Source organism: Pyxicephalus adspersus, chromosome Z, assembly GCF_032062135.1.
Source record: "Pyxicephalus adspersus chromosome Z, UCB_Pads_2.0, whole genome shotgun sequence".
Lineage (NCBI taxonomy): Eukaryota > Metazoa > Chordata > Amphibia > Anura > Pyxicephalidae > Pyxicephalus > Pyxicephalus adspersus.
In genome coordinates, this window is record NC_092871.1 from 49,875,050 (window position 1) to 49,898,989 (window position 23,940).

Sequence of the window (23,940 nt, forward strand, 5' to 3'; positions counted from 1 at the left end):
ATCCGCCAGGACGGATCCACGGACGATGAACGACGCCGACTGTACACACGCCAGATTCTCGCCCGATATCTGGCCGATGCCGATTATCGGGCGAGAAAAATCTGACGTGTGTACGCAGCTTTAGTTTTATGTAACTCATTACATCCAGGTTCAGTGGAATTTTCGCAATGGTTCTGAGCAGGACTGCATGCCATATGATAAGGTGCTCTAGAAAGATTGTCACAATCAACACAAGCACTTCAGCATATGATAACAGCTCTGCACAAGGTTTCTTAGCCATCACTACAGAGAATAGTGAGCTGTATTGGGAAGAATATGATTGTGCCAGTGTATTATAGGCTCTACTTTTGAATCAGTAAACACTGGTATGGGAAATATGGTGGAAAAATGTAAGCCATAGATGACATCCCTATTCAGCCAATGCCGGTCTTCTGTCTTCATAGCATTTGAGATTTTACAGCACACTAAATTTTCGAAAGATGAGCAAGTGCAACCCCCTTACATCTTTTATGAAAAATTTACTTTAAAATCCATAATGGTCTGGCTTCTGGATAGGAAAATAATATTGCTATACCTTGGTGATAGCTTGGGGAGGTCAATCTTGTTGAGTACTCCAGGGCAATTCCATTAAGAGGCTGAACTTGGCGCTGTCTCACTATCACTGTGTTCGATCGTGTTATCACTGTGACTGCTGAGAGACGGGTACAAGCCTTCCTCCACATAGCTCTACCATAGAACAATACAAGCTCACCTACAAAGGAAGTTAATCAGTATAAAATTAATCTTACAGAAGTTTATAGGTAAATACTGACCTTTTTTAAAGTCAGTATTTGCATAGGCTTAGACAACATCCCCTCCATTTTATACTGTTTGGACCAGTGGGGAGGGGTCACTTTTTTTTTCAAAAGGTCTGCTGATGTTAGTAAAACAAATACTAAGCAAAAGGAAGTAATTGTAACATTTTTGGACAAGTTACAGATTTACTTAATCTTAGTCCTATACAATATAATGCAGTCAGATTCAGCAGACATTTTAACTGCTACTTGGTAAGATTACATTCTGTAGGATTCTTTTCTGGCAACCCTAAATTGTATAGCTTTAAATGAACTTGGTCTACCGTCTGTTCAATCTGCACATGAGGTTGAGCACTCACAGACTTTCACTGACTAACATTACAGCCAGTGTAGATAGCAGTGGTGAAACAGGTGGCAGTTAGTGAATGGCAGAAACCAGCTACCTTAATATAGGGGACACTGGTGTAATAGAGAATGGGACACAGTTTACAGTATAACATCTATCGTGTTTCCCCGATGATAAGGCATCCCCATCAAATAAGCCACCCCCCGATTTTTGCTCAAATAATTAAAATAAGGCACCCCCTGCTAATAAGACATCCTCTGATATCTGATACTCGATGCTGGCTGCAGTGCAGAACGAAACTGAAAGTAACAACAAGCCCGCACACGCGCCCCCGCGACTCCGCACCAGGAAGGACAAGCAAGCTGCTGATCCCTGCCCTAACGGAGTCTGTTACCCGGCCGTAGAAGCAAAAAAAAAAGTAAGTCAGTGAACAGAAGGGGACAATCAATGGCACAGAGTGATCAGAAGGGGACAATCAATGGCACACGAGTGATCAGAAGGGGAATATGAATGGCACATGAGTGATCAGAAGGGGACAATGAATGGCACATGAGTGATCAGAAGGGGACAATAGGGCATATTTTGGCATTTCAAAAAATATAAGACAGTGCCTTATTATAGGGGAAACAGGGTAGTTGGCACTAGAATATTGGTGCCAGAATATTTAACCATTGAAAAAAACAAAGATCATTCCTGGTACAACTAAATGTACTGATGATTAAAGACTGATGACATACCAGCCGAACAGTTAAGAGTACTGGACAGAACTTTGATGGTAATAATCTCTCCTAGTGGCCGTCCAATCGAGAACATGCAATCATTTTCCACAATCCCGGTGGTGTTGATTATCCCAGAGGCATTTAGGAAAAGCTTTCCGCACACACCTGGAAGAAATCAGAACAAAAAAGGGGGCAGTTAATATCATTCACTTTGCCTTTTCTGTTCCTCAACAAATCTAATCTAATGTTTTTTATTAACACTATAAAAAGCATCAGAATATGTGAAAATCTGATTATTTTAAAGTCTAGAGCATCCCTTCAATTAGTCTGGAGACAGCATTTATATATATATATATATATATATATATATATATATATATATATATTACTCCAAGAAAGTGAAACTGTAAACTTCTACATGATATTTTGTTATCTATGGATCAGCAAACATATTAAATGTGAGTTAGGTATCAAAAAATGACTTTTGGGGAAATTCTACATTATTAAAGAAGAGTATGTAATCAGTAAACAAAATTGATTATTCAATGATCTACATGTCTACATTTTTCTGTTCTGTTTTTTTCTGTTCTGTTAACATACATGAAAAGTGCAGATTTGTGTGTGAAGATTTACTATCACCAGATTTCTAACTGATGTACATTAAGGATAACCTTTCATAATTTGAGGGGCCTTGGTCTACAGCAGACTTCCTTGACCCTCCAGAAATTGCCAGGGGTTCCTTGAGTAGCGCTGGTGTTGTCTTAAACTTACAGTGACCATCTTTGTAGATGAAAGAAGTGGAGAATTCTTCTATGACATCCAGTGCAAGGGGTTTTGCACTGACCACCAATTACCACCATGTGATTGTGATATGGAAACACAACACTAACATGATAACTAGTGTAAGGGGGAACTTCTACATTGACCACAAGTGTAAAGGAAACTTTTCACAGCCTGTTTTTCTTTCTTACTTTTGTCGATAATTATCAATTGTTTCATGTCATGATTATTATTGAAAATTTTTTGGCTGGAGTAAATTGATCAGATTGTCAGATAATCTTGGTATGCCAAACTCTTTATTGCTTGAATTACTTCAATATCTCCAATGCACTATTCTCTTTAATCCACCCTAAACTGCACAAATGCATGAATTTTTAGCAGGGGTTCCCTGAAACTTGAAAATTATTTAATTGAGTTCCTCCAGTTCCCTTTGAAAAAGCTGCTCCGGAGGATTGCAAACAAAATCATGCAAAAAACTGTATTAGCATTGGCAGGTTTTTGCTTCCTTTTAACACATCAAAAGATTTTATTTGCCTTTCCAGCTAAATTTGGCATTGAGGTCACAGATCACAGGGTTGGATGAAAGCTTATATATCTACCATTTTCATCTCCTGCACCATCCACCATTGCTGGTCCACCAGGCTTTTCCGGTGTATAACTACTGACAGAGGGTATAGCTTTATAACGAAGACTCTGGTGTTCAGGGGCAACAGTGATCTGTGGTGTGCTCATCAAAATGTAAGCTGTGTCCGGTCGGATGGTATGTGTGTCTTGCAGGCATGGCTTTTCAGAACAGCCCCGTAGTGTCATAGGTTTTGGCGTGCGTCCACACAGCACAGGGGTCACATGTTGGTGGGTTTGTGAGTTGATGCAGAGTTCTTCCCGCTGTTGAATCCCATTACCACAGGTCACTGAACACTGAAAGATAAAACATTCCAGTTAAACAAATATCACAGCTGTCTTGCCAACTGGCATCTCAATATATGATATTTTAGATGGGAAACATCCACTTGTCCTCAAAGAGCTGAGCTTGGTTGTCTCAAAGCCATTATTTCTAATTTTTAGAGAATCTTTAGTCACTCCCAAAAAGGGAGCAAAGTCATTACCAGGTAAGTACAGACCAGTTAGTTTAACGTCCATAGTTGGAAAGGTCCTAGAAAGTTTGATAAAGAACCACATAGAGGAGTTTCCGCTAGAATATAATACTATAAGTGATAGTCAGCATGGCTTCAAGAAACACCGAAGTTGTCAAACAAATTAACTCTTATTTTATGAGGAAGTAAGTAAACAGGTAGACAGTGGAATAACAGTTGATTTAGTGTACTTGGACTTTGCTAAAGCATTTGACACTGTACCCCACAGACGGTTTTTATGCAAGTTAGGGGCAATAGGTTTAGAAAAGTCAATCTGTAAACGGACAGAGAACTGGCTTAAAGATCACATCCAGAGAGTTGTAATTAATGATTCATACTCTGAATGGTCTAAGGTAATTGGTGGTGTGCCCCAGGGTTCAGTGTTGGGACCTTTACTGTTTAACATCTTTATAAATTATATAGAGTTTAGGATTAAAAGTACCATTTCTCTGTTTGCAGATGACCCCAAACTATGTAATAAAATTAAGTCCATACAGGATGTCTATAATCTACAAGCAGACCTGGATGTACTGTTTGATTGGGCAGCCAAGTGGCAAATGACATTTAATATTGATAAATTTAAATGTAACAACATGCATGCTTCATACTGTATAGGGGGAATACATTTGGGGGAGTCAGAAATGAAAAAGGATCTGAGGGTTCTGGTAGATCATAGACTTAATAACAGCATGCAATAACCAAGCTGCAATATCTAAAGCTAGCAAAGTACTTTCTTGTAATAAAAGAGGAATAGACTGCAGAGATGGAGACATTATACTGCCCCTGTACAAAGCATTGCTCAGACCACATCTGGAATATGCAGTCCAGTTTTGGGCACCAGTTTACAAAAAGGATATTGTGGAATCGGAGAAAGTGCAGAGAAGGGCAACTAAATAATAAAAGGAATGGAGGAGCTCAGCTATGAGGAGAGATTAGCTGAACTGAATCTTTTCTCCCTTGAGAAGAGACGTATAAGGGGGTATATGATCACCCTGTATAAATATATAAACGGTCCATAAAGAGAACTCTCCTCCCCATTATTCACTTTGAGATCATTACAAAGAACAAGAGGGCACTCTTTGCGTCTGGAGGAAAAGAAGTTTAAGCTCCGGATAAGGAAAGGATTCTTCACAGTAAGGTCTGTGAAAATGTGGAATCGGCTCCCTCAGGAAGTAGTTTCAGTAACTACTATAGATTGCTTTAAGAAAAAGCTGGATGCTTTTCTAGAAGCACAGAATATAACTGGGTATTAGGGATTTAAAGTAAAGATAACAGAGACTGTTGATCCAGGGAACATCAACTTGCCTCATGGAATCATTTTTTTGCCTTCCTCTGGACCAACTATGTCTATAGGGTTTTATATCTGGGATATGTTTTTTTTCCCTAGTGGTTGAACTTGATGGACTTCTGTCTTTTTTCAACCTAACCTACTATGGTACTATGTAACAAGGACACAACATATTTAAACAAAAACAAACTCTTGTAGCATGGAGACCATCTGGAATATTGGAAGGGCATGGGCTAACTGACACAAGTACATATATCAGTTTTATCATTATAAAGTCAGAGACAGCCAGGCAGCTGGCATTTCCAAAAATAAAGTGTCAGCCTTATATTTCACACAGTTTATGTTTCATAAAGTTTAATAAACAGTAGAAAGTAAAAAGTGAAAAAGTAGGTCAGTTAACTTGAAAACAATAAGCTTGACATATTTTTAATGACTTCATTAAAAAAAAAAAAAAAAAAAATCATGGCTTGGGTACATTACCTGTTTCCAAGGCCCCACGTCCCAACTGTAGAAGCAGTGGGTGATGAAGCAGGGGATGACAGACAAGGGTCTTTCATGGGATGGACAAGTTTCAGTCTCGATCTCTTTCTCTTTGCCTGCCATTGTTTGCACACATACCACCTTCTGCCTGGATATGCCATAGCCACAAGCAGCAGAGCATGGACTGCTCTCCACCACTTGCCACCTAGAAAAAAGAATGAAGTAGGGAACAAACTGAACATCAAAAAAAAAAAAACAATCAGAATGTTTACCAGTACTGGTGAGCAGATGTAAAATCTAATTCTACTTGGAAATGCCTATTTAATTCAAATTTTTACAAGGACCAGTAGGGAAAATTGGGCATGCAAACAGCACTGTATTATTCAGAAAAGCACTGACATTTCTTGCATTGTTGTACTGGAACACTGCAGGATTCATACCAGTCTCTGAACCAAAAAAGCTCACATTCTAATATCCTTTCCATGCCCAGAGACTAATATTTGTATACATGTATAAAGGTGTGACATATTCTGGAGTTCGGAATAGTATCACTATAAAAAAAAAGGAAAAGGTTTGCAAGTGAACCCACCAATATATGCAATAAATGGAAATTTAACCCAGAACCCTCATGTTTACCACTTCTATCAAAATGTTAATGTGAATATTGGATGACTTTACCTTGGTGGACAAGGCTGTTGGTTGCAAGGTTCCTGTTCTTGAGGATGAGGCAGGTGCTGGCATTCTGTGTCTGCCAGAATTTGTTCCTCAGCACTTCCTTGCGGAGAATCTCGAGTACAATAGAGAACACGATGTAAAATTCCTCCTCCACAGGTTACACTACAAGATCCAGTTTTGTAGCGCCACCTAAAAAAAAGTGTTTGCAGTCTGCTTAAAGTGCTTTCTAAGGAACTAATATCTCTACTTAGGATAAAGTTACTTGATGGTAAATAATTGTTAAAAATATCTGTATGACTAATGTTTACCGTACTGGGCAGGGCTCAGTGGCACAGGGTTTCATGAAGCCTGGATGGGGTAAGTGGCCACACATAGTGGGGGGTAACCGATGTGAGATGTCATTTTCTTTTCGGACACATGTCACAGAAAGTGGGATTATTCCTCTTCCACAGGTTATTGGACATGGTGACAATTTCTGTACCTCCCAGCTGTGCAGACAACAACACAAGACATTTCTCAGCACAGTACCATCTATTTACATATTTATGCAGGTATTTACAAAATGTTTAAATTTGTAAAAAAAAATGTATTTATAATGGAAGTTCCATACATGTTTCTTGCTAAAAATCTGGAGGAGATTAGGGATTATTTGGCAGTTTTGAGTGTCTATTAGAATACCAGATCTTTGCTGAAACTCAGTATGCAGGGTCCTATATTTTACAAAATATTGGTCGATATTGGTAGTTCTAAAACTGTTAGAACGGTTGAGGATTTCAAGAAAAAGTCCCAGGGGACAGCAGGAGTAAGCAAAATAAAGAGTTTTTTGACTACACTTAAAATATTTAACACAATTATGAGTAGTGATGATGCAGGATTTGATAGCAATCATATTTGCCTTTTAACAGTCCAGGACAGTCAGAACAATAAAACTAAAAGGATTGCTAATTGATTGCAATGGGTTACAGTACTTTTAACATAGTTAGTTAGTTAGTACAGACAAACTATTAAAATAGAAATGCCACAGAGGGCTCCACCCTGTCTAACCATATTTGCAATTAGATTTTACAAAAGTAGAAGCTACAAGTATGGGTTTACTTACAGCACAAAAGTGGTAGTGCAGTATAATTATACAAATATAAATGTGTTTGAATTTTCATATAGTACAGTGGCAAGCCAAACAGAGACTTGCAATGGCTAAACAGGTGGGAATTTGAGCTGTGCTATGTATTTCAAATCAGTTGTAGGAACACAATATATTAGGACACACATTGCAACATAAACTTATAATAAATATATGAATATAGTATAAGGAATTTATTACAATGGCGGGCAGGTCTGTGGTCGGCATGGTTGGTGCTGTGTATATGGTTTCAATGTCTGGTTGCAGTTATTTTCAGTCACTTCTTCTTTGGAGTAAAACTGGACACAAATGTAATGGAGTTCCAAAGTCCCTAAAAAGAGCAGGAGTATGATTACAATAAAGTTCCTAGGGCTCTATTTATGACACAAGGAATCAGACATTCTCTCAGCCATTCCCCAGATGGAATCCTTCAGGCCCATGTGTTTCGTAGCAGTTATTGATTCCCACCAGGGAATGTTTGAGGGAATGTCAGATTCACTGCTTAATAAATAGAGCTTCTAGAGTTAGTGCACCACTTAGTAAAGGCAAATAGGACCCTAAAATAATACCAGAACACCCCAATCTATTTTTTTATTAAAATTTAAAAAAAATTCATGCCGATCTGTGTTTTTTGAAACATCCATAAATGTATATTTAATGCAAGAATTAAAGCACTGTAGCATGTGTATATAGAATGCTGATAGAGGAAAAGAGTGATCAGCCCATAAATTTGCTGCTTCTTTTTCCATTCCCCAATCACACATTGGGGGTAGGGAGCAGTATCAAATAAAAATCACATCTTGAGTTTAGTTATAAGTATAGGTATTGTTATCAGATTAACAAATCTGTAAGTATGCGTGAATAAAAAAAACAAAGGAATATTTGCAGAGCAGCATTAGTGCATAATCCAGACTCACCAGAGCCACAAGTAACAGAACATTCACCCTGTACTGGGCTCCACACAAAAACGTGTGTGTCATTCAAGAAGGGGGAGCCACTAAGAGGAAAATCTCCTTTAACTGAAGAAATAATCTAATGGGAGTGAAAATAAACAATATTATAACAAAAGTATAAAAATAAATATTTACATTTGTTAAATATTTCTCTATTGCTCAGACCCCACAGTCTTTTCAATAATATAGTTTTTACTCTGACCTTGAAGAAGACCATTTTTTTCTCTCTTGTGACCTTTTTCTCTCTAGGTCACATTTCATGACAAAACATACTCACCGTCTCCCAGCCAACAGGGCACACACTGATCACACATGCAATGTATTCTGATGGCTTTTCCTGCCTTGAGCATTTGGAGTAATGCACTGCAGCTTCCAAACCAGACTGAGATTGTACGCAGGAGACTTTACGCCTAGCTGTACCTGAGCCGCAAATTGCAGAGCAAGGACCAGTCTCGGATACCTCCCACCTGCACAAGCGAAAGACATTCATATCAACTTGGAGTTTGGAAACAAATTAGCTAAAGTCTACCTATTTTATTGCTACTTTCAATGATTTTTCTAGTAAGCACAGAGATAATAATGCTAAGAAACTCAATCAGTTTATAAACACATAAGTAAAGTCACAATGGATTAGCCACAACCAGCCCTACCTGTCAGTAAGGAAAAACTAATTAATATCTGCTTCAAGAGTTATTCTACATCTGTAAATATATGAGGAACCCACAAGATATATGCCTTTGCCCATTGAGCTGTTGAACAGTGTGACCCCTATTGTTCCCCCACAGATGGTTACCAATAATGCTTAGAAATGTTGTTTATTTACTTTTTGTGAGATCTCCCACAAGCACCCCACTTGTTTACAAGTTGACCGAGCTGCTTACCAATTTTTGTCATGTAAAAAATAATGACTGTGTATGAGTGTTTAGCAATGGTCTGTTGGATTTAGGTTGTTTGGCTTTGGAACTAAAAAGTTTTCTGTCTTTCCCATCAATGAAGATCAATGAATATCTATAACTTCTGATTTCTACAACATGTAGATACCTTGCTGGGCACATCTCTGTGTTACAGGGGACAAAAGCTTCTGGCCTGAAGGTGTGGGCACATTGCCAGTCTGGCACAACGCTGTCAATATCACTCAGCTTTTGGACACACTGGACTGTTCTGCTCATAAGACCCCCTCCACAGGACACAGTACATGCAGAGGACTGTTTTATGTCCCACCTAGTAAGAAAAGAAAGACAAACTGAAAGGGGATAGATGATATAGGTATATTAATATAAACTTGACAGGAAAAAAAAAACATCTCTGAGATCAGAGTTTTTCCCAAATGGACAGGTAGATTGTCATTTGTTGCATATATGTTCCAAGTCTGTGCCTCTGGAACTGGTGACAGATGCAATTTAAAGCATAGAGGCAGGAGGATAGCTAATGCAGCACCACAGTGCACACAACAAACTGAGAATGTTAGACTTGTGTGGACAATGGCACATTGTAACACTGCATAAAATATTGTATATAAAAATATATAGTGAAAAATATATATCAAAACAATGTCCTCTTTAATGTCCACACTATACAATAAGTGATCAAACAGAGAAAACCAACACACCTAGGAGGGCAGGAAACATCTCCACAGGGTTCATGCGTTGGACCAATAATCTCAGAATAATTACAGAACTTGGTTTCAGCTGGCTTGTGGAGAATATGGTCAAAACACTCATAGGCCACACTTCGAAATCCTAAATGATGACATCAAGCACATAGCACAAATGATTGACAAAAGCAAAAACATATATCTAATGTATGACCATAAATGTAGGGTCATAATGAAAACAGCTCTAAATTCACCTTATCTTGTTGTGTCTCAGCCTGACACTGATGCTTGATAGCAAAAGATCAATGGTTACGGCCCTCTGATGCTCCTCTTTGAATTGTTTTGTCATATTCATGCACGACTGATAAGAATGACCACTGTGCATTTCTAAAGAGTGCTGTTCTCTAGTCCTTTCTCCCTCTCTATCCAGTGACAATCATCAGACTTTTATCTAATATCTGTATGGGGCTTTAGTCTGATAGTTGTTGCACTGATCCCAAAGCTGCCTTCAGGTTTCTCAGAAGTGTGCATGACAGTGTCAGATTATAGAGATCTTTAGTTGCAGAGAAGGACCCTTGATTCCAGTGTCCTAACAGGGGTCTTCTCTGCAGAAGCCTGAAACTTCTTCTACTGAATCTGACCTATAGTTCCTCACTGAGCAAAGCTCCTGTTGTTTATTGATTTAAATCCACTAGCTTTTTTTCTAAATATGTTTTGTATATTTTGTATATTTAGTATTTTTTGTATATATAATATTTATATTAATTTTTGGTCTTGTGTTCTACCAGTAAACCTCTAGAATGACTCAACAGCAGGTAAGTTGGACCTCTGCAGAAGATAGTAGGCCTCTTTTTCTGTAGCATACTACACCAAGTATACTCTAAAACGTTGCACACCTTTATATGCACTCGAACTGTATTTTGCTTATTTACACAGAAAGATTGGCTTCAACTACAGAACTGTTGCACACACTTTGGAGCCATAAGACAGCGTATGAGGTCATGCAGTTAACAAGGCAGCAACTGTCAGACATTAGATCACCACCGACCCCTGACTCTCAAGTTGTTAGTCTTATACAAAGCAAGGAAAGCTAAATAAGGAGGCTGCTAAATAAAGTTCAATTTAGTTGGGTTTGCATATATTTTTGCATACAGTATATTTCCCATACATATTCAATAGATCATATTGTAAAAAGAATTGCTTTTGAATAACTTAAGTATGTAAATGTATATAAAAAAACATATAAATCCAATTGGAAAAGAAAGCTTTGCTGGTAATTTTTAATTGCATCCTTCATTGTAGCATCTTTCATGTTCGGTACTGACAATAGTAATAATATAGGCCAGTCCTGATGGTTTTTCACTTTTTTTGACAAATGTTTTAAATAGCTCACCTCCCCCACAACTGGCTGAGCAGGGTCCAGAGACTGGAGACCAGGCATATGAATGATGCTTTTTGACAATGTAGTAACTGTAGTTGATGTCCGGATTCGTGACCTCTCCATATTCAGGCCCATATTTTCTATAGACCTGTTAAGAAAATAAATGTATAGCCAAAACTTTTTTTTTTTGGTTTCCATCCAAAAATTCTATTGACTTCCCGTTTTGGGGACAATGCTAAAATTTTGAATTACTTTAAATGAAGGAGTAACATTTCCTAATGTGGACATAGACAATATTAAAATGTGATAGGTCTCTTTCTTCCCCATAGTTATCAAAAAATATCAGAATGTTTCCTATTTTCCTATTATTTTGTACCTGTATCTCAATGTCCGAGGACGTGGGTCCACCAATCAAAACTTCTTCCAGACCGGGCAGCTTATTCTCAGTTAAAGCCAATCTGTACTTCACCTGCTTGTCCTCCAACACAGAGGGGTGAGTGATGTTTAATGAGATACTCCACTTTCCGGCTACAATATACTCAGAGTTTTCTTTTAATGCTAGACAATCAAAATAATACCATAATGAGATATCTGTGAATGTTCTCAGGTTGGTTGTCTATATTTCTTTTCAGTTTTTTGAAGAGATATGGTACCTGTCACAAGGGATTCTGAGATAAATTGTTCTTTCTTTCTTACCCAAATGAGTAAAGAGTGGCTTTTGATTGGTCACTCTTAATGTCATGGCTCCAGCCGGTATAGTCAGAAATGTGATGTACTCTGCAATATGAGAAAAAAATCATATATGATAGACAATGATGACAGACAGACAGATAGATAAATAGGTAGATGCATTTTTAATTAGATGTTTCACTATTTTTTTTGTTTTTATTCATAGAACGTTAACTCACCCCCAGCTCTTCCTTCTGTAAAAGAGCCGCTTACTTTACTGCATGTACTGTTGTCTCCACCACATACACCACAGTGATCCGATGTCATCCCAGATTCCATCTCACCATCACAGCCAAAGACCTGAGCAAGACACCTGCAGCATTATACACAGGTAGGTGAGGAGGCTCATTCCATACCTGCTTTCCTAATAATGCTCAAAAAGACCTTTTCAACTTCTCCAGCCTCACTTTTGGTATTGGTTAAACCCTCCTGCAGCTTTTTTATTGCCAAGTATTTTGTATCTTTTTCATTGCTTTTAAATTTTAATTTAGTTTATTTCTTATAAAGAATCATTGATTATTTTCACAATTGCCCTGCCAATGCACAGATAATAATTTTACATCCCATAAAATATGTTAAGTTTCAAAGGTAAACTGTATTTTATAGGGAGTAAAAATCCACCATCCAAATATAAGCTACATAATAAATAATACATCTACTGCTATACTTTAAAAGTGCAAAAAACTTCTGAAATGAATGCTGATTTTATTTTTTTTTACAGCAGTGACAACACCCTCCAATATATTTTACATTAGTGAAATCACTGCAAATAAAAGTCACAGGACTGACAGTGCAGTTCTGCAGTTATATTGTCACTGCTCTCCAACTACCGTTTCTGTGCTGTGACATCTTTATTTGTATTACATTACAATAAGTTAGGAATACATTAAAGAAAAAAAAAATATACTTTTCATAATTTGATTCTGGCCTCACCTTGCATTGCCCGGCTATGCAGAGGTTAAACATGCCATTTTCCTCTGTGCTTTGCTCACATCTAGTGCCATCAGTGAAGCTCTCCCCTCTTCGCACCATGAAATTCATCCCCTGTGCTTGACACATGTACTGGCAAAGCTCATTGCCTGGTTGTCAAATGCAAGAATAACATTATCACGTGTTTTAATCTATCCAGCTAAAAGCATTTTCTTTGGATACAGTGTGGAAGGCTTGGAATCTCCGTCACCCCCTATATTTGTCTTGGTCATAATTATCACAAAAACAGATAGTGATCGGCAATCCAACATTTTGGAGCTGCATTGGATTGTTAGTAGAAGTTAAATCTTTTTAAAGGGTCACTTATCCAAAAGGGGATTGTTTCCTACTTTCTTTGACTTTCTTTTGTGGTTCCGGGATAGGAAGTACACGTAATTCTCTATATCAAGACACTAACAGCAAAAAAATTACTACAAATAAAAACATGTCCGTAAAATGCCATACTATATCTAAAGAAAGAAAGAAGAAAAAATAGCTATAGATATACTCTATATATCTAAGATAGATATAATCTTCCCAACAGGGACACATGCAGCAATAAAAACTGAATTTAAAAATTAGGGTTAGGTAAGGTAAGTTCCATTATTTATTTTTTTCCTATTACATAGCGTCTATATTTTACCCTTTCAATTTGGACCAGATGTGTCACGATCTTGTCATTTGGTCATGTGATAACACAAAAGGTAAGGCACACCTACCCTGGGCAAAAGCAGCAGCTGATGTCCAGCGGTAATATGAAACCACCCCTGGGGACAGGATGAGAGGTTTGTTGTCTGTAGCTGTGCATTGTTCTGTCATAAATTCTAGTTGTGTCTTTCCACAATCCTGGAAATATAGCACCATAAATTATACAAATGTTATAATAAATTTTTTATCATTATCACTGATCTGGATATAGCAAGTTAGTGATGGAGTAAAATACAAACAATAAGTGATCCTTGTGTGCAATGAAACACATGTAGAGATTTTCCAAATCTTTGTGTGATTCGGTTCAGCTGAACAGCCTTTGGGAGGAAGAACATTCAAGTTTGAAGCAGTGGCCCCAGTAAGTGCAACAACAATGGATGGACAGTGAACCTTTAATTGCTTTATTCCCTTTTATTCCAAACAGTTGAATTGATACATGATCAAATACACAAATTTACACCATATTCCCTCCTATAAATTGTGGTTGCCCATAGAAACTGATTCATCACTAAATTAGGAAAAAAAAATAATTCAGTGATGAATCAGTTCCTAAAACTCAAACTTATTACCGGTATATGAACTGGATAAACTTTATGGACAGATATAAACAGTCATCTGGTGAAGATCCCATGCTGAAACAGTTATGCTATTTTGCCTACCTCCTGCTCTGAAGGGTGCCTGTTTTGCAGGGTTTAAAACTGAGGTAATATTGCGTTTTTTTTAAATTGTGAAATTTGTATATATTGAATGATTTATACTTATCTCCTTTGTTATATAAAACAATTACCTTCTATACTCCTGAAGAAGCAGACTTGTTTCTGTGAAACACATTGAAAAAGGGGTTTTATAGAAGTCAGGGGACAAGCTTGGTAGCTACCTTGGGTTCCTGTGGGCAACCAGAATATATAGGAGGGAATATGATGTAAATTTATGTATTTAATCATGTGTAAAATGTTTTAAGAAATTTTGCAATGTTTTATGTCACTTTAAAATCCCTAAAACTGTAAAGGTACTCTTTGTTTGGCAAACCTTTAGTTGCATGGCAAATAAATATGTGTGATGTAAGGCTAATCTAAAGATCTAAAGCAAAGACCTACCTGTGTATTACACATTTTAGCCTGGAGACTGGGTCCTTTGCAGTCCCGACCACCAAAAGCCGGCCTGTGGAAAAAGACAAAGCTAAAAATACAGACTTTTTTTTATACTGCAGGTGTGTGAAGAAGAAGTCACTACTAGACTATTATCATCTTATTTTTTTTTACAGCTAAAGAACCATACAGTAAAAACCTGCACACAGTCATTAAATTCTGTAAATGAATGTATTGAAAATGAAATGCAAATGTGCAAATGAAATGTAGAGAAACTGTAAGCAATGAAGCCTTCTCATAAAAATTCCAGTTTCCTGGCTTGCCTGTCAGTGCTAGGTGTCAGGCTTCGAAAAATAAATTGCAGCCTCTATGTACATGGTTTACCTGGGATTGTTGCATTGCCTTTTCCGCACAATCACTCCACCTCCACAGCTCCGAGAACAAGGTGAGAAGGTACTCCAGCTCGACCAGACTCCATGCACTGCCGCAACTGGGTTGAGCTCCTTTAGGGATCTGCAGCGACCTTTGTGACACCACTGTGCAAAATTTGCATTCCTCTGTATTACTTATCATTAATCGAAATAGAAAAACATGAATGTAGTTCAGACTATTCCAAAACCTATTGCACATCTCCAAAAATTATTATATGAACAATGAAATTTTAGCGAGAGAGAGAAGAGAGAGAAGAGAAAGATGAGAGAGAGAAGAGAGAAAGAGAGAAGAGAGAGAGAGAATGTTTTCAAAACAGTAACCTCATTTGAAGAATATATATAAAACATTGTTGCTATCTTGAATATTAACAAAGTATTTTTTTTACACCAATTAGGTCAATAAGACCCATCATACGCCACCTTGTTTTGGCCGCACTCAGTGCCATCTAGAAGTGGGACGAGGAGTCGGCTGCAGCTGGTCATATCTTGATGGTTGACGTGACAGGAGAGGACGCTGCATGTGTCCTGCACAAAGCAGAAAAAAAATATCTAACAAAAGGAATAATATAATTTTACCAAGTACAGTGTGATTTAAAATGGGGTTTTGTTGTTCATGGTTGACTGTATAGTCCTTTAAGGCTGAATTCTCACTAGAGAGCTTTTTGTGGTATTGCATCCTTTCTTAGATGCTACATCAAGGTTTCTGGGGTGATTTGCTTCTCCAACGACCTCTGTACACTTGTATTAAAACCTTTTTTTGCAAGTGTTTGCAGGTTGTTATTTGGGTGGTTTTAGATGCACTGGAGGAAAAAAGTTTAAAAAAACAAATGCACCATTTTATTAGGATTTACAACCTAAAAAAAAAAAAGGATAGTAGTTACGATTCCTGAGCACTTAGCGGTTGCCAGTGGGTGTCTTGGAGTGGTAAATGCTGTTGGTTGTGTTATTTGATGTTTTTTTTTTTTTTTTAAGGACTAGACTTGACAAAGATATTGACTGGAAGGGTTTTTTAAACAAACAAGCACACAGCAACAATGTAAATGAAAAGAGATGTGTTTAAGACTTTGAAGGTATCTAATATACCCAGCTACAAGGTTGCATGAAAGACAAAAAGTTTGTAAAAGCTGGGTCATAATCAAGAAAGGGTTGCAACAGTTTTAAGCTACAGCTTATCCAGAAGTGAAATAAGTAATGTTGGTGACACCACCTGATTTTGCAAACTTACTCTAACAATTATAAATGGCTTCTACAATCCCTACTGATTTTTATATTTACTTTATAATATAAGGAATGTTACAAGAGTAGCTAAAACACATAAATGGTGTGATCACACATATTTATGACAGGAATAGCTCTCTTTTGGAGCAGGAATACAAGGACCCAGGAACTGATTCTTCAGCACTTACAGCTTAAAAGATCATATTTGGGAAGAGTGACCCCTAAATCCTGGCACATGCAGCTACCTATTTCTGTATAAAAGATAAGCAAAGCTCTTGTTTTTTGGTTTAACCAGCTCAAATATTGAAAATCACTCCAAATATTAGTATACAATCCCCATTTTTTTTAAAGATTGCTGAGGTTGGCAGATCAATCAAAGTGATAGCTTATTAGGTTGAATCTGCAAACTTTAAAAATAATAATGGAACAGCCTCTTACCAGATCATTCCTGGAGAAGGTACATGCCAGTGCTGAGCTCCCGAATGCAATCTGGCACTGCTCATTGGCTCCATAATACAATCCAGGCTTCAGGCTTGGTATATTGTCCTCTAATGCCGGTAAGTCATTGATGCAGCTGACTGTGTTACTGCTGTGGAGGGATCAGAAAAAATGATTTCATGTCCATCATGTACATCATTCAGTTACAGGCTCAGACCGCTTCTCATTTTGAGAAGAAGACCAGCAGAGACAACCTCCATGTTTACCATGAAAAGGGGATATTTGCATTTGTCAGCTATACAGATAACCATTAGTGGTATTACCCTTTTTTTGTAATATACAATTTCATAAAAATGAAAAACAACAAAAAAATAAAAACCTGAACCTACTTGAGAGTTTTTACTTCCCTTTATGTCCTGGTGACAACCATAACCAAGACATAAAATGTTTCTTGTGCAGGTGGCTTTTTCTTGTACCTTAGAAAGTGAAGGAGCTGCTCACGACTGCACTCTGACCATGTCAGATGAATGCTGTTATGGCTTCCCTCCGATGCCATGATGTTGCCACTTCCTACGCAGCTGTTCTCTACCCCGTCGTGATTTATTCCAAAACTAAAAAAAAAAAAAAAAAAAAAAATATGCAAAAAAAAAAAAAAAAAGAAATCCTCCCATGACGACATGCAAAACATGTTTTAGCATTAATGAAATTAGATCTTCCTATATTTAGCCACTGACGTTATTTACCTTATCCTGTGTGGATAATCATGTGATGACACCATAGGATAGAAATTACTTTCTCAACAGACCCTGGACTTTTATTAAAGCATTGCTTTACCCAAGTACCATTGCTAGGCATAGCACAAGCATATGCTTAAGTTGCCGTTCCGGCTAAAATGTCAACGCAGGGAAAATCCTGGGGTGCTGTAGATGTGGACTTGCTAATATTTTCCTAATAAATCACTGTAATCTGCTTCCTAAACTTGGCAAGTCATTTGACATACCTCTTCCACTATTTGGATAGCTGGTATGGCATGTAGAGAGAAAAGAAAGTGCAATTACAAGCATTAACTACAAATGTACAAAGGACAGACAGAATTTTACCATATCTCTCCTATAGAAAGGTCAGCAATCTCAGTCTATACATTTCCTCTATACATTTTCTGGTAAAAGGACATTTACACTGATAATAAGATAAAGGTATTATACCTGTGCCCAATTTCATGGGCGATAGTGATCCCCAGGTCAAAACCAGTGTCTTCAGTGATAACGCAGCTCCAGGAGGAAGAACAGATCCCACCCAGCTGGGTCACCCCTCGAACCTGCTTATTTCCATCTGGTAACTCTAGATCGAACCTTGTTTATACAGAAATACAAAAAGGACAGTGAGATAGAAGAGAGAATTTTTTTATTAAGACAAAAACTGCAAAACAAACCTTGATAGTAAGCTCATTTCATACCTGGTGACATAGAGGACGAGATCAGCATGCTGGGGGTCAGAGTCTTTCTGAGGATTGATTCCCCTACTCCATTCACACATGCTCATCAAAGATGACGTGAGGTTTGTGCTGATCTGGATTTTGGCCTAATGAAATAAGGGTTAAAACAAACAGAATAATGTTCTGCTCTGCTTTAATGGAAATCCCACTCTCTATTTTTAGAGATCCTCTGTTTCTCATATGTTAAAATCTCTAAAATTTAATGTGTGTCAATTTTTTATTTTCCTGGTTATGAGAAATATTATGAAACTTGGTCTTTTCTTTCTTTCTTCTCTTCTCTCTCTTTCTTTCTTCTTTATGATTCCTTTTTCTATCCTCTCTGCTTTTCTTTTTGTTCCTAAGCATATGTCTCTTTATTTCCCTCTATGTCTTTCTCTTCCTATTCTCACTCTTTCCATCCATCTACTCTTCCCCATCCTTTTTTACCACCCCTTTCCTTTCCATCTCTCAATCCCTCTCTCTACATACATCTTTACAACTATTAATTATGCAGAAATGAAATGCTTTAGCTCTTCATAGTCTCTGCCCCACTCTCTCCAGGATGATTCAGGACAAGGGGAATCGGTAGTGTTGAGTTTTGGTAAATCTGGCATCCCTAGGATTCCTGTAATATCTGAAGGTGTTTAGGTTTTAATATGTAAATCATGCATTTAGCCATCACTGTGCATAAATATAAAGTGAAACAAGTAGATGTTAAAGATCAATGAATATCTAGATGTGTGCTGGGAAAGTAGAATTTAGGTAACCAATAAAAATATGTCCTATCTCTCTTGTTATGGGGGTGGTCTTTGCCAGTGGTCACATAATAGTGAATGGGAGGGTGGCACCTACTGCAAAAAACACAAATCACTGACAAGTTAAAAAGGCGCAGTGTCCTTGCATGATGAATCGATCACCTCAGGCTCAGTGAGAATAATCATCTTGACCAGATGAACACGGATTGCAGCTCCAAGGGAGACATCTCTCAGAAGCTCTGCTGCCTGCAAAAGTATATAGACATGTTTAATGTTTATTTATTGATGAACATGGTTTTGTTAAGCATTGGTAAGCCTTTTAGCAATATCAGCTAATTAGTTATTCAGCTTGTGCTATTGTGCTCTGTAAACAGATATCCTTTTTTAGGAAATGAGTAAAAGTGTACTTAGCCACAATCTTTTCTTCAATTTTGGATAGAGCAGAAAGAAAATATATACAAATACCGTGTTCATGTCCACAATTTATTGGTTATCACAGTATATTTTTTACGTACAATATTTAGGTTGGTAAGGATATATCTCTCGGTATCCTCCTGATGAAACTCAAAGACATCGTGACCAACAACCACCAGAAGCTCCAAGTGTCTAACTCCAAAAGCTGCTCTTTTTGTCAGTTGATGGGCTTTAGGGTGCTTTGGTGACTCTACAAGATAAGAAGTCAGCCCACTTACTATCACCAAATATATGTTTTTTAAATTATAATGCTGTGTGCATGTCAAGCCTAAAAAAATGTATACTGTGCAGTGCAGGGTCATAAACACAGTCCTCCCTACATAATCAGTATAATAGATACCATTGCAGGCAGTCCTGGCTCCATACCTGTGTGTGGAATTTTTTCTTTGGAAATTATGTGAAGACCCTGTGGTCCTTGTTTTTGCAGAGAATTCCTTATCTTCACTGGCTGAATGAAGAAACGGTGAAAGTCTGTAGTGATAAACCCACGCTAGGAAAACACAAAATAAAAAATGTATATTTAATTTATTTATTACCCAGAAAAAAAACACAATCATTATTTTTCATGTACAAAGAATTCTGCTAAGATGTAAAAACTGGTAAACTGTTTTTAGCAAAAAATGCAATAGAACGTTATATACTACAAAAAATAATTAAGGCACCATGAAACGCATTCAATGCATGCTAAAGTGGTTTCTCAATTATTATCCAATACCTTGAAATACAGCAGTTTAATAATTAAGGCAATTTTAACCCTGTCTCTGTATATAAAAAAAAACACGTTTTTCTTTAAATGCCATTTAAACTACCATTCATCTTAACAATGTTTTTTAACTAAGACTTACTAGCTGTCTGTCACAGAAAGTGAGCAGGGATTGCACTCCGGGGGGGTGCAGCACTGTGCCAATTGACCTGCAGGACTTTGGGAACTGCATGAGGTGGTGCACAGAGATATTTAAAACCCGTTGTACTGTGACAGTCCAGCCCCCCTCTTGGAATGTAAAGATATATTTCCCCATGCGGGAGTAAAGGCTGCAGAGGGGGGCAGAGCACAGAGGTGTCCAGTTTGTGTCCTTACAGGTACATGTCAGGTTTGCCAATGCCACATCAGAGGCTGTGGAAGAAGGAAAATAAAGTGATGTACATGTATTTAAAGGATTTAATGAAATAATTCTCTCATATAAATGTAACATTTTACATTTAAACTTATTCATAGAGTAGTGCTAACTTTCACTTATTCTGGTTCCTGATTTTTGGGAATGGTTCTATGCTCATGTGAAGCCTAACTTATTGTTAAACATTTATAAAAAAAAACATATTTTGTTTTTGGATAAAGTGTGCAAACGTTTCACATGTAACATACATACATTACATTTTTGTTTTGGGATTAAATACAATTACTATTTCCTCTTTTTGCTACCTGCATTATTAAAATTTCTGCAATATTCAACTTGGTTTTGGGTTTAAATTGGCTTTAAGTGATCCAGCAAAAGAAAAAAGCAGGATGACCTACAGCAACTATCTTCAACAAACACGGTTATATTCACAGTACTGGACTCAGGAGACATCCTACAGAAGATTCTAGGATAAAGCAAGGTGCCTATGTCCACATTATCAATAAAATAAATAGCTTTGAAGACTACCCTTCAATTCCACTGTTTCCTCCACTAGACTATCTATAACAGTGGTCGCCAAATGAGAAAATTTTGGTGGTCCGTGGCTCTTGGCGGTGCATCTCCCAGAGGAGTCCTTCTGACCCCACTGATCATGTCCCCCATATAGACACAACAAAATTTGCATGATGATGTTTAGCAAGCAAATCTGAGCCTGTGATGGGAAAGTGGGCAGGTTCTGGCATCATCACGTCACTCTGGGGGAAGTTTCTTCCCCTTTGAGTGACACATGGCTCCCCGCACATGCGCGGGTTCGGATTCTGGACCTGGCGCATGTGCACTCGCTTCCACTACACGCTGCCAGATTTAAAATGATGAATTTAGGGGACCATGAGGTCCAAAAGGTTGGCGACCACTGATCTACAGTTAGGTCCATAATGAAACAACTCAATAAAAACAACAATAAAAATGGGGAACTAAAGTCTTTTTTTAACACAATCACTTCATTTCATCTGAGTTGTTTAATTTAAAATTAATTGTGGTAATGTAAAGAACCAAAATTAGAAAAAAAGTTGTCTCTGTCCAAATATTTATGGATCTGACTATATAAGGCTGTCCATAGACCCAGGGTCACAGAGGGTTATAGTATACATATAGTGAACACTCATTTTGGTTGATGTAATTTCTTTTATCTGTAATAATCTAAACATATCTATTTCAACCCTTTACCAATACTGTCTGCAGTAAAGGTAAGTCCGTTTCTTAGCATAGGACCAGATCAATAGCATAAAAACAGAGGGTAGGGGGACAACTTTAATATTTTTATGATAATTCCATAAACTGTTATGTTGGTTAGTACTTGTGGGGCAAATACCCTCATGCAAAGAAAACTAAGCTCCGAGTCCTCTTTTTCTTGGCGTTCAGCAATCAGGGCCCACACCTCTTGCAGGTAGTGACATTAAAAGAAGTGTTGTGAATAGTGCATGGGGAGGTAGTGCCCCCAGAAAGATTAGATTTGAATTTATTGTGGACCTTTATTATATAATAAAAAGATTTTTATTATAATTATATTGCATACATTTTTAGAGGTGTTGACATCATTGACATTTCTGATCTAGTTTTTCAGAGTTAGGCAGGTCAAATTCTAAGCCATTTTTTTCAGCAAACTCCAAGGTTACTTGTGAGAATTAGTTTTAACTTATATATGAAGATCACTCACCCAGGCCGTCCAGGAGGCTCCTGATTTTTTTGATAGCATGATGTACACATCATGTAGGATAGTGATTTTCCCAGCCTGCTTTTCTGCACACTGCATGTTCTGCAATGTTTTACAAATTTAATATTGTGAGAAAACCCTTGCCTGGTAAAACCCATTGCACCTCGTCTTTGCAATTTTTCTTTTGTTCCTTCAGTGGACAACCCTGATCACTAAACAGCCACAAGGCCTTGTTGGCTTTGTAAAATTGGGCCCATCAGGCACCTTGGCATTTTTATCTGTAATTGATATGCATACTGACATTCATTTTATACAACTTTGTGCTAGATGTAATTAGTTATTATGTAGGTGTTTCACTATGGGGCATTTTTAGTAGTTATCAAAACAGTAAGATGTTTCTTCATTTGAATCAGTTTTAGCTGATGAAAGCTTTACACACAAAATTACCTGCACCAGACATATGTATCATAATAAAAATATATCCATGCTCAGTAGTGATGTCATATATACAGTATGAGCAGCCTGATATATTTACATTTTAATGTGGAATTGCTAAGTATTAGTAGATCCCTCTTCATACCTATGCTTGAACTCACCTGAGACATTTTCTGTGCCAAAATACAAGAGCTGCTCCTCAGAATCCAACATCTTCAGGAAAATCTAAAAACATTGTTTACCAGTGTTAAGTGTGAAGAATCACAAAAAAATGAAAATATTGTTTAGAGGCTAAGGTTTCCAACTAAATATAAAGCACATAAATCCAAACAATAACCAATCTAAAAACATAATTGTAACAGGAATCACAAGTTAATTGAAACGTACAAAGCAGGTTTAAATTCAGATGTGGCTGCATTTCTGAAATTAGGCTTTCTGATTGGGAAAAGAAGAAAGGTGCTCGAGTATCACCAGCAATTGTGTTTCAGGATCACCACATACCAGACAGATATAAGTGTGTGATTGTGTGTGTGTGCAGGGGCTGTACTGGTGAACTACAGCAATGCCTACAAGCAAGTAGAGCTCCCTGTATTCATATTAAAGTTTCATTTTCAATTTCGACTGTTCAGAGTATCCTTGTGATAGGACTGCTAAGACAAACACTATTGCAGTAGCTTTTACATTTAAAAATGATCAAAAACAATTAGGTTAATTTATTACGCTAATACACATATTTGTTGAATAAAAAAATATTCTTATAATTCTAGTTATAATTATAGTTCTTATAATTATTCTTAGCTATCAGTTTTTATTTTCAAATTGTGGCTCCTGTCTTATATGAAAGCCTTCCCCAGGTCAAAGTTTTAAATACAAATTTGAAAGCAAGGGTCATATTCCAACACCCTCCCCGTACAGCCTGGAATGTAAACACACACAAAAATCCTTTTTTAAATAATTACAAATTTGTACCTCTGTGGATTCCCATGGCTCAAAGCTCCCTAGGGAGAGATTGGAAAATGCTAGCAGGACCAGCACAGTTTGGATCATAATTTCCAGTAGGGATGATGGTCCGTGTGTTCATGTGAAGTTTTTAAGCAATGGATGATATAGAGGGCCCAGTAAAAAAAAA

General features: G+C 37.3%; 1 protein-coding gene across 2 annotated transcripts in view; it reads right to left on the minus strand.

The window, feature by feature from the left end:
• ADAMTS13 (ADAM metallopeptidase with thrombospondin type 1 motif 13) overlaps positions 1 to 23,940 on the minus strand; it is a 27,205-nt gene extending 3,265 nt beyond the window's left edge. The window contains exons 1-30 of one of the 2 annotated variants that reach the window (XM_072429822.1): positions 23,781 to 23,940; positions 22,973 to 23,036; positions 20,393 to 20,661; positions 19,914 to 20,037; positions 19,589 to 19,737; positions 19,236 to 19,319; positions 18,301 to 18,425; positions 18,050 to 18,196; positions 17,321 to 17,455; positions 16,845 to 16,992; positions 15,609 to 15,713; positions 15,142 to 15,293; positions 14,767 to 14,830; positions 13,681 to 13,807; positions 12,926 to 13,071; positions 12,172 to 12,292; positions 11,960 to 12,040; positions 11,640 to 11,821; positions 11,276 to 11,411; positions 9,898 to 10,027; positions 9,330 to 9,509; positions 8,566 to 8,755; positions 8,253 to 8,367; positions 7,537 to 7,666; positions 6,524 to 6,703; positions 6,219 to 6,404; positions 5,541 to 5,745; positions 3,239 to 3,557; positions 1,878 to 2,024; positions 575 to 751 (exon numbers count right to left, since the gene is read on the minus strand). In XM_072429822.1, the coding sequence (XP_072285923.1) occupies positions 575 to 751; positions 1,878 to 2,024; positions 3,239 to 3,557; positions 5,541 to 5,745; positions 6,219 to 6,404; positions 6,524 to 6,703; positions 7,537 to 7,666; positions 8,253 to 8,367; positions 8,566 to 8,755; positions 9,330 to 9,509; positions 9,898 to 10,027; positions 11,276 to 11,411; positions 11,640 to 11,821; positions 11,960 to 12,040; positions 12,172 to 12,292; positions 12,926 to 13,071; positions 13,681 to 13,807; positions 14,767 to 14,830; positions 15,142 to 15,293; positions 15,609 to 15,713; positions 16,845 to 16,992; positions 17,321 to 17,455; positions 18,050 to 18,196; positions 18,301 to 18,425; positions 19,236 to 19,319; positions 19,589 to 19,737; positions 19,914 to 20,037; positions 20,393 to 20,661; positions 22,973 to 23,036; positions 23,781 to 23,858 (4,396 nt within the window). In that variant the 5' untranslated portion in view covers positions 23,859 to 23,940. Of the gene's footprint in view, positions 1 to 574; positions 752 to 1,877; positions 2,025 to 3,238; positions 3,558 to 5,540; positions 5,746 to 6,218; positions 6,405 to 6,523; positions 6,704 to 7,536; positions 7,667 to 8,252; positions 8,368 to 8,565; positions 8,756 to 9,329; positions 9,510 to 9,897; positions 10,028 to 11,275; positions 11,412 to 11,639; positions 11,822 to 11,959; positions 12,041 to 12,171; positions 12,293 to 12,925; positions 13,072 to 13,680; positions 13,808 to 14,766; positions 14,831 to 15,141; positions 15,294 to 15,608; positions 15,714 to 16,844; positions 16,996 to 17,320; positions 17,456 to 18,049; positions 18,197 to 18,300; positions 18,426 to 19,235; positions 19,320 to 19,588; positions 19,738 to 19,913; positions 20,038 to 20,392; positions 20,662 to 22,972; positions 23,037 to 23,780 lie in introns of both variants that reach the window. The other variant, XM_072429821.1, reaches the window with a different exon arrangement.